Source organism: Lathyrus oleraceus, chromosome 7, assembly GCF_024323335.1.
Source record: "Lathyrus oleraceus cultivar Zhongwan6 chromosome 7, CAAS_Psat_ZW6_1.0, whole genome shotgun sequence".
Lineage (NCBI taxonomy): Eukaryota > Viridiplantae > Streptophyta > Magnoliopsida > Fabales > Fabaceae > Lathyrus > Lathyrus oleraceus.
In genome coordinates this window covers 160,378,737-160,394,220 of record NC_066585.1, presented here as the reverse complement: position 1 = coordinate 160,394,220, position 15,484 = coordinate 160,378,737, and the positions used below count along the sequence as shown (strand labels likewise).

Genomic DNA, 15,484 nt, shown 5'->3' with positions numbered 1-15,484 from the left:
TTAAAACTTCGCAGCGGACAACAACATAATTATTATAATAATGTGTCAACATGATCTCAACAAAACATCTCAACAATTATTCATCATAAACAACATAAATAAAATAATTTGGCTATCGAATCCCATAATCCCCGGTGTCACATGACCAGAGCATTTGACTCGACTCTGTAGAATAACTCTACACTTATTCCTCGAACCTCAACAACAGCTACTCCTCTTTATCTGCACATTGCTCATCATAGATGAACATAAACACATGCAGAAGGGGTGAGAATTACATTATTAAATAATAATATAACGACAGAAATATAAACATAAATATATTTCACATATGCCAACACAGCTCATCATAATCATCATAATCAACATACTCATGAACATCAACAAAACAACATATCAAATGCAATGCACACACCCATGCATGACTCAACACGACTCGGTATACCCATTTTGTGACCACTACAGGATCACCACTCCCAGATTCATCACCATAGAATCCGGATTCCCCGCAAGGAACCAAGCCTCTCAACAAGCCCGGAGTCAACAACATCATTGGAACTCAGTCCGTTCATCACTAGGCATCGGCCTTTCATGAATGCATGCACACCAAACATGCATCATAATCAACATCGCAACAACCACATCATATGATCATGTTATCTTTATCATTAATAGCATGACATACAACTCAACAAAACAACAACAACATTACATCTTAACACATGGATTCATCACAATCAACCACAATAGGCCAAATCACAATTTCAACATAAAAATTAGTCATTTTTCAATACTGGAACAGTGTTAACCGGTTAACACCATGCGTTAACCGGTTAACGCAGGACAACAATACCTCCCCAGGCAAAACGCAACAGTGTTAACCGGTTAACGCTATAGGTTAACCGGTTAACGCAGGCAAAAATCAACATTTTCACAACACATAACAGTGTTAACCGGTTAACACCCTGGGTTAACCGGTTAACGCAGACAAAACAGCAGTTCCTGCGCTAACACAAGGCAGAATGCAGACTTCTCCGCATTTTCCGCCGTCGGAGGACTTCCGGACCTCCGATTCAACTTCCGTAAAAGGCTACGCGTTCGGGAAAACGCGACTCACACAACTACGGATTCAATTTCAGCTTAATTCGACTTATTCATCATAGTACTAAACGACGGTAAACCCCAACTTCCCCAATCTCCCTAAAATTCCCAAAAATCAATCAACGATCTAACATACATCATGAAATTGCTCGCATATTATCATTTAATAAGGTTCAGACCCCTTACCTGAGATAATTCGGCAACTCAACGCTTCAGCTTTTCCGCTCTTCAGCCTTTGCTCTACAGCTTCTCCCTTCTCTGCAGCTTCTCAACTTCCACGTAAAACTCTTCTGTTCCAAATGAGAAACTTTTTCTCTTATCCCAACTTATATATTTTCCAATGATTATTATTCCAAATAATAATAATAATAATAATAATAATAATCCAATAATTCCATTTTATTTAATTAAATTAATAAAATAATATTATTAACTTAATAAAATAATTCTCTTATTTTATTCGGGTGTTACAACTCTCCCCCACTAAAAGAGTTTTCGTCCTCGAAAACATACCTCAAGCAAATAGAGTCGGATACGACTCCTTCATCTGATCTTCACGCTCCCAAGTCAAGCTCTCACCAGCTGGACCTCCCCAAACAACTTTCACTAGAGCAATCTTCTTACCCCTCAGGGTCTTCTCTTCTCGGTCATCTATCCGAATTGGCAACACCTCAACGGTCAAATTATCCCTCACCTGGATATCATCCAACTGAACAACATGCGAAGGATCCGCAATATATTTTCTCAACTGAGATACATGAAACACATCATGCAGATTAGAAAGCGACGGCGGTAAAGCTATCCGATACGCCACTTCCCCAACTCTCTTCAAAATCTGATACGGACCCACAAACCTCGGAGTAAGCTTTTTAGACTTTAAAGCTCTTCCCACACCTGTCGTCGGAGTAACTCTCAAGAACACATGATCTCCCCCTTGGAACTCAAGTGCCTTTCTCCTATTATCATGGTAACTCTTCTGACGACTCTGAGAAATCTTCATTTTCTCCTGAATCATCTTAACCTTTTCAGTCGTCTGCTGCACAATCTCAGGTCCGAGTACAACACTCTCACCTGATTCATACCAACACAATGGAGTTCTACACCTCCTACCATACAATGCTTCATATGGAGCCATACCGATACTAGCATGAAAACTATTATTATAAGTAAACTCCACCAACGGCAAATAACTATCCCAAGAACCACTCTGCTCCAACACACAAGCTCTCAACAAATCCTCCAAGGATTGGATAGTTCTCTCAGTCTGACCATCAGTCTGAGGATGATAAGCTGAACTCAACCTCAACTTAGTCCCCAACGCTTTCTGCAAACTTTCCCAAAATCTAGAAGTAAATCTGGGATCTCTATCAGACACAATATTGGATGGAATACCATGCAGCCTCACTATCTCCTCAATATACAACTCTGCCAACTTCTCTAAAGAGTGATTAATCTTCATCGGCAAGAAATGCGCCGACTTAGTCAATCGATCCACAATCACCCAAATAGAATCATTACCTTTCACCGTCCTCGGCAATCCCGTCACAAAATCCATGGAAATGCTATCCCACTTCCATTCAGGAATCTTCAAAGGTTGCATCATACCTGCCGGTTTCTGATGTTCAATCTTTGACTTCTGACAAGTCAAACAGGCATACACAAACTTAGCAACATCTCTTTTCATACCCGCCCACCAAAACAACTTCTTCAAATCTTGATACATTTTAGTTGCACCTGGATGGATACTCAATCCACTCCTATGGCCCTCTTCAAGAATACTCTTTTTCAATTCAGACACCTCAGGAACACAAACTCTACCTTTAAATCGCAGGATGCCATTCTCATCAATCTCAAAATTACCACCATTACCCTGGTTAACCATAGTAATATGATCCACTAGAGCGACATCAACTTGCTGACCATTCCGAATATCTTCCAGAATTCCACTAGTCAACTTCAGCATACCCAACCTTACACTATCAGCGGAGACTTCACAACCCAAACTCATATCACGGAACTGTTCAATTAACTCAAGTTCCCGAACCATCATCATAGACATATGTAGAGACTTTCTACTCAGCGCATCTGCAACTACATTAGCCTTACCGGGATGATAACTCAATTCAAAGTCAAAATCCTTCAGTAATTCTAACCATCTTCTCTGCCTCATATTTAACTCTTTCTGATCAAACAGATACTTCAGACTCTTGTGATCACTGAACACCTCGAATCTGGAACCATACAGATAATGCCTCCACATTTTCAACACAAATACAACAGCTGCAAGTTCTAGATCATGCGTAGGATAATTCCTCTCATGAACTCTCAACTGTCTAGAAGCATAAGCTACAACTTTACCATTCTGCATCAAAACACCACCAAGACCCATCAAAGAAGCATCACAATAAACAACGAAGGACTCACCAGGATTAGGCAGAATCAACACTGGAGCACTGGTCAACCGCCTCTTCAGCTCAACAAAACTCGCTTCACAAGCTGCATCCCACACATACACTTGACCCTTCTTAGTCAACTGCGTCAACGGCAATGCCAACTTAGAGAAGCCCTCAATAAATCTGCGGTAATAACCAGCTAACCCCAGAAAACTGCGTATCTCAGTAGCAGACTTCGGAGTCTCCCACTGTAATACAGCATCCACTTTAGCAGGATCAACAGAAATCCCACCACTCGAAATCACATGGCCAAGGAAACTCACTTCCTTCAACCAGAACTCACATTTAGATAACTTTGCATATAATTTCTTTTCTCTTAACACTTGTAAAACAATTCTCAGATGTCCTGCATGCTCTTCTTCCGTCTTAGAATATATTAATATATCATCTATGAACACCACAACAAAATTATCAAGGTACGGATGAAATATACGATTCATATATTCCATAAACACACCTGGAGCATTAGACACACCGAACGGCATCACAGTGTATTCATAATGACCATACCTCGTACGGAAAGCAGTCTTCGCAATATCATCTGACTTCACTCGGATCTGATGATAACCCGACCGCAAATCAATCTTACTGAAAACATGAGCTCCAATCAACTGGTCCATCAAATCATCAATCCTCGGCAATGGATACCGATTCTTGATAGTCACCTTATTCAACTGCCGATAATCGACACACAACCTCATCGTACCTTCTTTCTTCTTCACCAACAATACTGGTGCACCCCAAGGAGAAACACTTGGACGCACAAACTTCTTCTCAAGCAATTCTTCAAGTTGCTTCTTCAATTCAACTAATTCAGTTGCCGACATTCTATAAGGAGACATCGACACTGGACTCGTACCTGGTACTAAGTCAATGGCAAATTCGACTTCACGTTCTGGAGGTAAATCGCTTACATCCTCCGGAAACACATCCTGAAATTCACAGACAACAGGCAATTCTATACTCACCACTTTCTTATCCGCTTGCAGAGACGCAAATAAAGCGAATATCTGAGCTTCCTCTTTCACAAAATCCCCCACCTGCCTAGCAGATAGAAATCTTGCCTCATCATTCTCACCAACTTCAGAAAACCGCACCGTCTTCCTATAGCAGTTGATAAACACGCCATAGAATTCTAGCCAATTCATTCCCAGAATAATATCGATTTGGCGCAAGGGTAAGCACACCAAATCAACCACGAACTCTCTCTCAAAGATCGTCAAATGACAACCTCGACAGACAACCGAAGTCTTCACAGAACCATTAGCAGGAGTATCTATCACCATACTTCCGCCTAGGGACGACATAATCACACCAATCCTGGTCGCACACTCATACGAAATAAACGAATGAGTAGCACCAGTGTCAACAATAGCAAGCAATTCAACATTATTAATCAAGCAAGTACCTTTAATCAGATTATCTTCTTTAGGAGTTTCAGCCCCACTCAGAGCAAACACCCTACCAGTAGTATGAGCTGCAGTAGCCGCCTTCTTCGGTTTCGAGCACTGCGAACTGATATGACCTTTCTCGCCACAATTAAAACATGTCGGACCAGCATCCTTACATTCCGTAACTCTATGACCAGTCTGACCGCATCGGAAACATCTCAGCACTTTCTTGGTACAGCTATCAGCACGGTGGCCTGGCTCGCCACACTTGAAACATTTACCAGCTAGGGAAGATCCTCCCCCACTTGGCTTCTTCTCATCTACCACTTTCTGCTTACCTTTACCATTCGGAGATGCATAAGGACTACCACGATCCTTATTCTTCTTCTCACTAAGACTTTTGTAATGAGCAGTCCTAGCCTTGCTATCTTCCTCAAATATCCTGCACTTATTAACCAATGTAGGAAACCTACGAATCTCCTGGTAACCAATGCCTTGTTTGATCTCGGGACGCAACTCGTTCTCAAACTTGACACACTTGGATCCCTCAGCATCAGCATTATTATAGTGAGGACAATACTGCACCAGCTCTTCAAACTTCGAAGCGTAGTCAGCAACAGACATGTTACCCTGCTTCAGTTCTAGAAATTCCATCTCCTTCTTACAGCGCACATTAGCAGGAAAATATTTCTCCAGAAAGGCCGTCTTGAACCTTTCCCAAGTCATCCCAGCACCTGGTACTTCAATTCTCTGGCGAGTGTTATCCCACCAGTTTTCAGCCTCTTCAGATAACATATGCGTACCAAACTGCACCTTCTGTGCTTCAGTACACGTCATCACCCGGAAAATCTTCTCTATTTCCTTCAGCCAAATCTGAGCACCATCTGGATCATAGCGCCCTTTGAATGTAGGAGGGTTATTCTTCAGAAACCTTCCCAAATTCTTAAACTCGTCGACCGGCGGATTCTGCTGCGCCTGCATAGCCTGCGCCATAGCAGCCAAAGCCTCAGCAATCGCACGGTCATTTTCTCCAGCCATACTCTGCACAACACAACCACAACCGTTAAATATCGACAGTGTCATTTACACTAATCGACCAACAGGGAAAACTTCACAATATGACTCGACTGGACTGACCATGCTCTGATACCACTAATGTAACACCCTTCTACCCACACGACATATTTAAATAGATTATCAGAGTACAACATGTAGAAGAGTTTACATTTCCTTACAACATAACAAATTTCGCATCACAACATAAAACATATTATTTATTTGATTTAAAACTTCGCAGCGGACAACAACATAATTATTATAATAATGTGTCAACATGATCTCAACAAAACATCTCAACAATTATTCATCATAAACAACATAAATAAAATAATTTGGCTATCGAATCCCATAATCCCCGGTGTCACATGACCAGAGCATTTGACTCGACTCTGTAGAATAACTCTACACTTATTCCTCGAACCTCAACAACAGCTACTCCTCTTTATCTGCACATTGCTCATCATAGATGAACATAAACACATGCAGAAGGGGTGAGAATTACATTATTAAATAATAATATAACGACAGAAATATAAACATAAATATATTTCACATATGCCAACACAGCTCATCATAATCATCATAATCAACATACTCATGAACATCAACAAAACAACATATCAAATGCAATGCACACACCCATGCATGACTCAACACGACTCGGTATACCCATTTTGTGACCACTACAGGATCACCACTCCCAGATTCATCACCATAGAATCCGGATTCCCCGCAAGGAACCAAGCCTCTCAACAAGCCCGGAGTCAACAACATCATTGGAACTCAGTCCGTTCATCACTAGGCATCGGCCTTTCATGAATGCATGCACACCAAACATGCATCATAATCAACATCGCAACAACCACATCATATGATCATGTTATCTTTATCATTAATAGCATGACATACAACTCAACAAAACAACAACAACATTACATCTTAACACATGGATTCATCACAATCAACCACAATAGGCCAAATCACAATTTCAACATAAAAATTAGTCATTTTTCAATACTGGAACAGTGTTAACCGGTTAACACCATGCGTTAACCGGTTAACGCAGGACAACAATACCTCCCCAGGCAAAACGCAACAGTGTTAACCGGTTAACGCTATAGGTTAACCGGTTAACGCAGGCAAAAATCAACATTTTCACAACACATAACAGTGTTAACCGGTTAACACCCTGGGTTAACCGGTTAACGCAGACAAAACAGCAGTTCCTGCACTAACACAAGGCAGAATGCAGACTTCTCCGCATTTTCCGCCGTCGGAGGACTTCCGGACCTCCGATTCAACTTCCGTAAAAGGCTACGCGTTCGGGAAAACGCGACTCACACAACTACGGATTCAATTTCAGCTTAATTCGACTTATTCATCATAGTACTAAACGACGGTAAACCCCAACTTCCCCAATCTCCCTAAAATTCCCAAAAATCAATCAACGATCTAACATACATCATGAAATTGCTCGCATATTATCATTTAATAAGGTTCAGACCCCTTACCTGAGATAATTCGGCAACTCAACGCTTCAGCTTTTCCGCTCTTCAGCCTTTGCTCTACAGCTTCTCCCTTCTCTGCAGCTTCTCAACTTCCACGTAAAACTCTTCTGTTCCAAATGAGAAACTTTTTCTCTTATCCCAACTTATATATTTTCCAATGATTATTATTCCAAATAATAATAATAATAATAATAATAATAATCCAATAATTCCATTTTATTTAATTAAATTAATAAAATAATATTATTAACTTAATAAAATAATTCTCTTATTTTATTCGGGTGTTACACAACCCATGACGATGAGATGGAGGACGTCCTTGGATCTGTTGGTGGTGGCCAAGAGGAGGAAGATTGAGGAGTTTGTTGAATTTTAGAGTTTGTTTTTATTTTGAGTTTTCGTTGTATTATTATTGCTTTTGTAAATTTTTTATTGTACTTTTGGGTGGCTCTAGTTCACCAAAACTTTGGTTGTTAATTTGTCTTGTTAATTGCATGAATACTCTGTGAGATTTAAGTGTGTTACAATGAATTTGGTTTACCAACAATTTTTTTGTTTAATTGTTCTTACTCTTAAGTCAAGCTTAAAGCAACCAAGAAATGCTCGCAAAGAAAGAAGCATAGGACACTTCGAGTGGTGATGATAAGAATTAGTGTCGACATTTCAAGGTACACTTTATCGCTTTCTAGACTTAACATGAGTAGTTTGATGGTGTGTTGCAAATTCCATATCATAAATTCATTGAAATACATGTCATTTTTTAATCAAAATAGGACTTAACCAATTGTGAGGAAGCTTTCCATTGTACACTAAAATGCGGGAAACCGAGCATTATTTTAACTCATTCTTATCATGCTAAATCATGCATCAATCTATTTTTGTGTGAAAATATTGGAAATGATAGAGGCATTGTTTGTTGAGAAAAACCACTTGACCAAAAAGTTTTGAATCAACGAACCTTGTGAGGAGTAATCCTTAGTTAACCCCCTTTGAGCTTACTTTAGGATTCATTTGATTGATAAGTGTAAAATCAATTGAAAATTTTGTGAATAAATGAATCCTAATTTCTTTCGTGTCAATTGAACCCTCAAACCGAGTTGTTTACAAATTTTGCCTTTTGCTTATGTCTAAGTAGGGAGCATTGTTGAATAAATTTGGTTTTGGAATCTAAAGTTGGGGAGAGTAAAGTAAAAAGAGTTGATTAGAAACCTGAAAAAGTGAGTTTTTATGAAAGGGTGAAAATATGAAAAGAAACAAGAAAAAGAAATCACCCTTGAAATCATAGAGCAAAGAAAAAGAAAAGATAGAAAAAACAAAGAAAATGCTCATGGTTGTGTGGATGTAAAAAAGAAAAAAGAAAAGAAAAAGACGGGGATCAAAGAAATGGAAATTGTGTAGAGTTGAATATATGGAAATGCTCCCTTAGGATAGGCAACTTTGTTGAATTCTCTTAATCATATCCTTTCTTGTAACCCAAGCCACATTACAACCCTTGAAAGACCTCTTGATTCTCATTTTTCACATGATTTGGTATTTGTTTTGATGACCGCATGATTTGAGTTGTTGTTGATTTAATTGCTTGGATGAGTGAAAGTAACCCTTCATGTTATTCATCATTATTATGATGTGTGTGTAAGTTTGATTCAATTTTGACATACATGGCTTTGAATTCCTTGGTATGATTTTTGCACTCAACCATTTCTCTTATTCATGTTTTGTCTAGAATTGAGATAGGTGGATTGAGAAAGTGTCAAACACTTTTGAACCATTTGAATGTCCTTGGTTAATCCTTGTTTCAATCTTTTGTGTCATTGCTTTGGTTGTGATGGTGGAAACTTTTGTTTAGGGACAAACAAAATGCTAAGTTGGGGAGAGTTGTTAGGGACCAATTAGTACTACTTTTTATATAATTTTATTGGTCCCTTTTACCAATTTTTGATGTAAATTACACACTTTTATTCTCATTATTTTGTATAAATGCAATTAGGTTTAATTTATGTTGTTTTGAGTGGTTATTTCACGTATTTGTTAGTTTTGTAGAATTTTTGGGCAAGAGAGCTTTGGAATGCTTAATCATAATTTGGAAAAAGTGTTGAATGCAATTTGGAAGCCTAATTTTGAAGATTAACACTTGGAAGACTAATTGGATGAAGCTTGCAAGGCAAGGAAGCTGAAGTAGCTTCAGTTCGCGCCGCGAACTCCCTTCGCGCCGCGAACCTTGCGAATCCAGCAAGCTGTTTTGGCCAAGTGTGCTGTTTCCAATGCCATCTGTGTTTTGCCAAATCTGTATCTGTTTTAGGGGGCTTTTCAGCTTTAGATGAAAATGAGCATTTTAGGAAAGGTCAACCCTTTTTAGAAAATATAATGGAAAATGTTGATTCATTCATTGATAGCTTGATATTTTTGTAAGAAGAGAAAAACAGAGTTTTATTCTCCATTGCCTTTTGCTTTCCAAAATGATGATGAGGAGCTAAACCCCATTTTGTCAAGATTGGAGGTAGTAGCTATTCCTATTTGTTTATGTATTTCATTTGACTCTTATATATGATAAAAGATTGTTGATGTATTGAATGATATTTTTGCCCTAAGTTGAATATTAGATTTGAGTAGTTGTTGAAAGAGATTATTTGAGTCTTGATATAAAATATATTTTCAAGTAGTGAATAAGTTGTAGAAATAGATTTATTCACTACTCTTCTTTTGTATCAACCATTAAAGATTGCTATATTGATAGTTAGGTGGAGAAATCGTCTAAAGATTAATATAGTGATTATCACAATATCATTTAGACATAAATGATATTGAGAGGATACTTGAACATCATCAATAATCTTAAATCTATATAGTTGTCATAAGGAATCATAAGCAATTTGAATAGTGAACTCCAATCTTGCCAAGCCTTTTACATTTGATTAAAACTATTTTATTGTTTTAGTGACATTTTACTCAAAAGATAACTTTTCAAACAAAACAACTTGGTTACTCTCTAAACTTATAATAATTTGGATTATAGAACGGCGGTAATAACAACCAATCTCTGTGGATACGATATAAAAATATTTGCCGAAAATATACTTTTCAACAGGGTTCCATTTAAAACAACATGGCTAAGAAGATGGTACCAAGAATGCAAAGAAAAGAACAAAGACTCACCAAATCGGAGCTAGTCCAATGAAATCTCCGACGAAATACGTAAGTTCTTTCTCTGTCTCTTTTTGTGCTTTTCAATGTCATATTTCTCCCTATCTTTCTTCCGTGCTTGGTGTTTGTTTGATATTACGTAGAATTTAGGCAAGCTCTTCTAACTCTGAACTTCAGTGTGAAATTCATAGTAGAATAAATGTGTAAATTGAGCTTTAGTGCTGTGTGGTGAGATAGCATTTTAGAAGCATAACAGTAGGTTTTTTTCTTCTCGTTTCAATGATTGGATTCATCTATTTATAGAGGGGAGTGTGAGGTAGTCAGGTGATATGTGAGCTCTTCCATCCTGTTAGTGAAGAGGAGTGAATCCCATGATTTTGTGGGATTTTTATTGAGAATCTGTTTTGGTGGCGTGAGTGTGCGCTGAGGTGTGCCTTGGGTGGTTCCAAAAGTTAGAAACTCATGAATGGTTGCTCGTATAATTTTTTGATACTTCCATTGTAAAAAATTTACTACTGGTGTAAAAGTTAAATGATACCAATTTTGAATTTTTATGTAATCACACTTGGATTGAATTGAATCCCTCTTGTTGTTTCTTTTTGGATTTTGAATGATATGGTTGTTGGCTTGTGGGTGAAGTCCCTACCGACTCTTTGAATTCTTTGATTACTCAATGTTGGTATTATTGGAAATACTTGTAATGCTTTGATGTTTAAATGTTTACCATTTCATTGGTTGGCACCCAAATTTCATGCCCTCTTCACCTGATTTCTGTTTGCATTTGTTTTGAATTCTTTGGATGCCTTGGCGTAATGCTACATGAACCTTACACATTTTGCCATGGAAAATAACGATGTTCATTTGGCTTTTTATACTTGATGCTTATGTGTCTTAAAATATCTTGTAAGTTAAACATCTTACTTGGGTGGCTTGACATCATGTGCTTCTATAAGTCTTAAGTTTGATGCCTAGCCATTTCCCTACATGTTTGGTAATTCAGGGCAGGTCGAATTTGTAAAGCAAAAGTTCCATGATAAAGATCAACTATGAGTTAGGTTATGGGAAGCTTTTCACCATTGAAGTCGGACATTGTATTTACACTTGTAATTCAAATGGTTCCTTGTAGCTTTAGACTTGGTGAGTTTGTGAATCAAGTGTAAACTTGTATTTTTTAGGAATTGTATGTAATTCAAAAGGGGTAGAACTGGTATTGTAGCAATTCACGCTAATATTCAAGTTAAAAACCTTCCTCTTGTTTACTCTCTTTTGGTAGTTTAATTTGAAATGGTATTCAAATCAAATAGGATTTGAATTGTAATGAAAACTCACTCTTGAATCCACTTATTTATTGGCCCTTATGAGTTACTACTTGAAAAATGATGAATGAGAAGCAATTGTGATTCAAATTGTAAATTGTTTTCTTCTTTAACAAAGTAGTAACAAAGAAATTGATACCCAATATTTGAATTAAGTCCAAATGGGCTCCTTTTGCGGGTCTTGGCCCGAAATGTGAATCATGTAAAGGACTTATGTAAAATAATGCTCAAAACTTGCTTACACCTCAATTTTTTATTAATGAAAAAAAAATGATGCATGATATGGGTTTGATATGAGTGAGGTAAAATTAGTATGTCCTAAAAATCAAACATTGAGTTTTTATAAAGATGCAACATGACTTAATGAGATGTAAATTAAATTTAAAGCAAAGATGGGATGTATGAATCAAAAAGGATACTGATGAATGCAACCACGAAAACCTATAATGTAAAAGTGTAAAAGTGAAACCAAGGCATGTAGACTTGAAACATTTTTTTATTGACTTTTATCCAACTATTTGCAAAGGAAGGGTTTTGACTGATGAATAAGTTTGACCAAATACAATAGTCAATGATACAGATGAAACTCATGTATGCAGATGCATATCTTTTTTCTAACTGATGAAAAATGCATGACCCAACGTAATGATCATATTGATGCAAATGCAATTCAATTCAAAGGTAAGAGAAAATTGGGGTATGACAATTCATAATACTTTAATTAGTTGAAGATTTGTTAACCATAAAATCAAATTTGTGTTATCAAGATTATCTAACAGGCAATCATATTTTTCTTTGAGAATTTTTCTCTTTGATAAAAACCAAGCTCTGAAACTGGTATGTTAACATGGTAAACGTTTTTATCATGTTGATTATTTTCTGAAACCTCAAAAGATTTCTAGTCTCAATCTCAAGGAGATCTTACAAACCTCACTCTGAAGAAACTGAGAATAATTTTGATAAGTATAAACTCACGGGGAGCGTACAAACCTAACTTAGAAGTTTTATAGATGATTATCCTAATATAAACGGTTCACCAAAATACATGAATTTGTCATCATCAAAAAGGGGGAAATTGTTGGAATAAGTTTTGTTCTTCAACTATCCTTGAGTTTTGATGATAACAAAGCTTAATGTGTATGGAGATCAATTTTGTACTCTAACTATTTTTGTTAAGTGCGTAGGTTATAGAAAATAGCTTCTGACTATGAAGAAGTCAACTCTGAGCAAACCATACTCTCTAAGAAGTCAAGTGGTCAAGGCATACTCTAAACTAAATACACACTTTAAACCAAATAAACAATCAAAAGCAGGTTTATATGAAAGTCAAGCTTTTGGATTGTCAAGTTAAAGTTTCTGCAAAGAAACCATCCAGAATGACTCTGATAAAGACTCTGATAATTCAAGCCTTTGAAATTTCAGAAGACTGAACTCCAAAGACTCTGAAGTCTCATTCTTACCAGCTTCTGAAGAAATACTCTAAACTCTACTCAAGCTTCATTAACTTTTATATGAAGTCTCTGACTAGAAGTTAATGATCTAAAGTTAACAAACATGTGGCAGGTATAATCAGTACAAAAAGAAAATATCCCTTTCATTACCCCAAAGATCGGGAAAATAATTGTATTATTCTACCAACATCGTTCCTCAAGTTCCATCCTCACTCACTATCTACTACAAGCGCCATTTTATTATTGTAGAAACAAGTGACCAACTTACAACTATGACATTTAAGGATATTCCAATTTCATCCTCCAACGGATCTATTTTTACTTATATAAAGAGGTCTTGGAAGATTGGAAAACTATTGATTTGCATAACAATGCATACATGCAAAGAACATACGCGAAAAAGAAAAAGAAAATAAGTGTTACTCACATTCATACACTTATAACATCTTCTTTGAATATTTATCTTAAGTGTAATATTTGATTTAAACTTGTATATCTAATTTTTGGAAGCATCTTGTAAACACAAATCTTGCTTATTAACCTTTGGTTAAATTTCTCGAGAGATTAGGGTATAGTCAGAATTCTCAAGAAGTCTATGACAGTTTGTCGTTGAGGTTGTAATCAATTCTTTGATTAGTAGATTAAATCCTTGTTGAAAGCGGAATCACTCAGGGGGTTGACTGGACATAGCTTCGTTAACAGCGAACCGAGATAAAAATATTTGTTTTCTTTATTTTTATTGTCCATTTGTTATTGTGTCACTGGGTGAGAAAATATTTTAATCTAGAAACTCAATTCAAACCTCTCTTTCTTGTGTTTCTTGAACCTTCAAGAAGAATTGAAATATTGGTATAGGAAAATAGAATCATAACCCTAATGCGTTCAAAGGAAAATAGAATCATAACCCTAATGCGTTCAAAGGAAAATAATGAAGCAGAGATAAAATAATGAAAGAAATGAAGCGGATAGTGTAATTTTTGAAACCCACGAAAGAAAATGAAGTAGAGAGGGCGGAAGAAAGAAGGAGTTAGTCGATGAGAGAGAGTGTGATTTGGTTTGGCGAAAGGGGAAAAGAGAAAAATAAATTTTAATTTAACACGTGTAATGAAGGATTGAGTAGTACTGTGATAAAAAATTGGCATTTGTCAAATATGAGTTTAACTTTTTTAATAGTGTTGTTAATTTATAGTATAAGGACAAATAAGGTAGTGTGGTATCATGTTTTTTAGTTGATTTATGTCATTATTTATTATAAATATATCATTTCTTTTTCACTTTGACTCTAATGAAAGAACTAAAAAATTATCTTATTTCCTCTCAACTTTTGTTCCTTTAACCTTCTTTATTTTCACTTTCTTTCCATTTCCTTTCCTTTTCTATTCAAACAAACCAGTTATGTGTAACCATTAATCCTGACTTGGTTCTTTTCACAGTCTGTATACTATCTTCTCTATTACACGTTGCTCTAATATTGGTTGAAATAGTAACTAGAACATGCACCGGTCCATAACAGGTCACAATTTTTTCAAAATTTGTGGTTCTCAAGCACTGCATTCTCACATGTGGACAGAAATACATCTTACACTGCAGAATCAGTTTAAAGCATAGCCTCATAAATTAAGGCAATTTTCTGAAATAATAAAATTCTCACCGATATATCTATAGGAATCCCACAGTTACACATGGAACACCAACACTGGTTGCTGATAATATGAAGAATCTATCCCATAAGTGGATTGGAGAGGTGACAAGTGTAGACAAAAATCTCCAACTCCCAATGAAATTATTGCTTTGGATAACACAAGATAAGAGCACAACAGCAGCATCTCAGTATAAATCTACACTCATATCCAACTTACCAAATCACCATTCATAAGAATACAATTATCAAAAGCTTATCAATCTTTTCAATTTCATTGCAATACACACGATGGCCGCTTCATCCATGGCTCTCTCTTCCCCAACCTTGACTGGCAAGCCAGTCAAGCTGAACCCATCAAGCCAAGAATTGGGAGGTGCAAGGTTCACCATGAGGAAGTCTGCTACCACCAAGAAAGTAGCCTC

The 15,484-nt window shown here is 36.8% G+C and overlaps 1 protein-coding gene across 1 annotated transcript in view; it reads left to right on the top strand.

Moving 5' to 3' along the window:
• Nucleotides 1-15,268: 15,268 nt before the first annotated feature.
• LOC127107010 (chlorophyll a-b binding protein 8, chloroplastic-like) overlaps nucleotides 15,269-15,484 on the top strand; it is a gene marked incomplete in the record, with an annotated part of 991 nt that continues 775 nt past the window's right edge. The window contains 1 exon segment of the mRNA XM_051044298.1: nucleotides 15,269-15,484. Coding sequence (XP_050900255.1) covers nucleotides 15,351-15,484 — 134 coding nt within the window.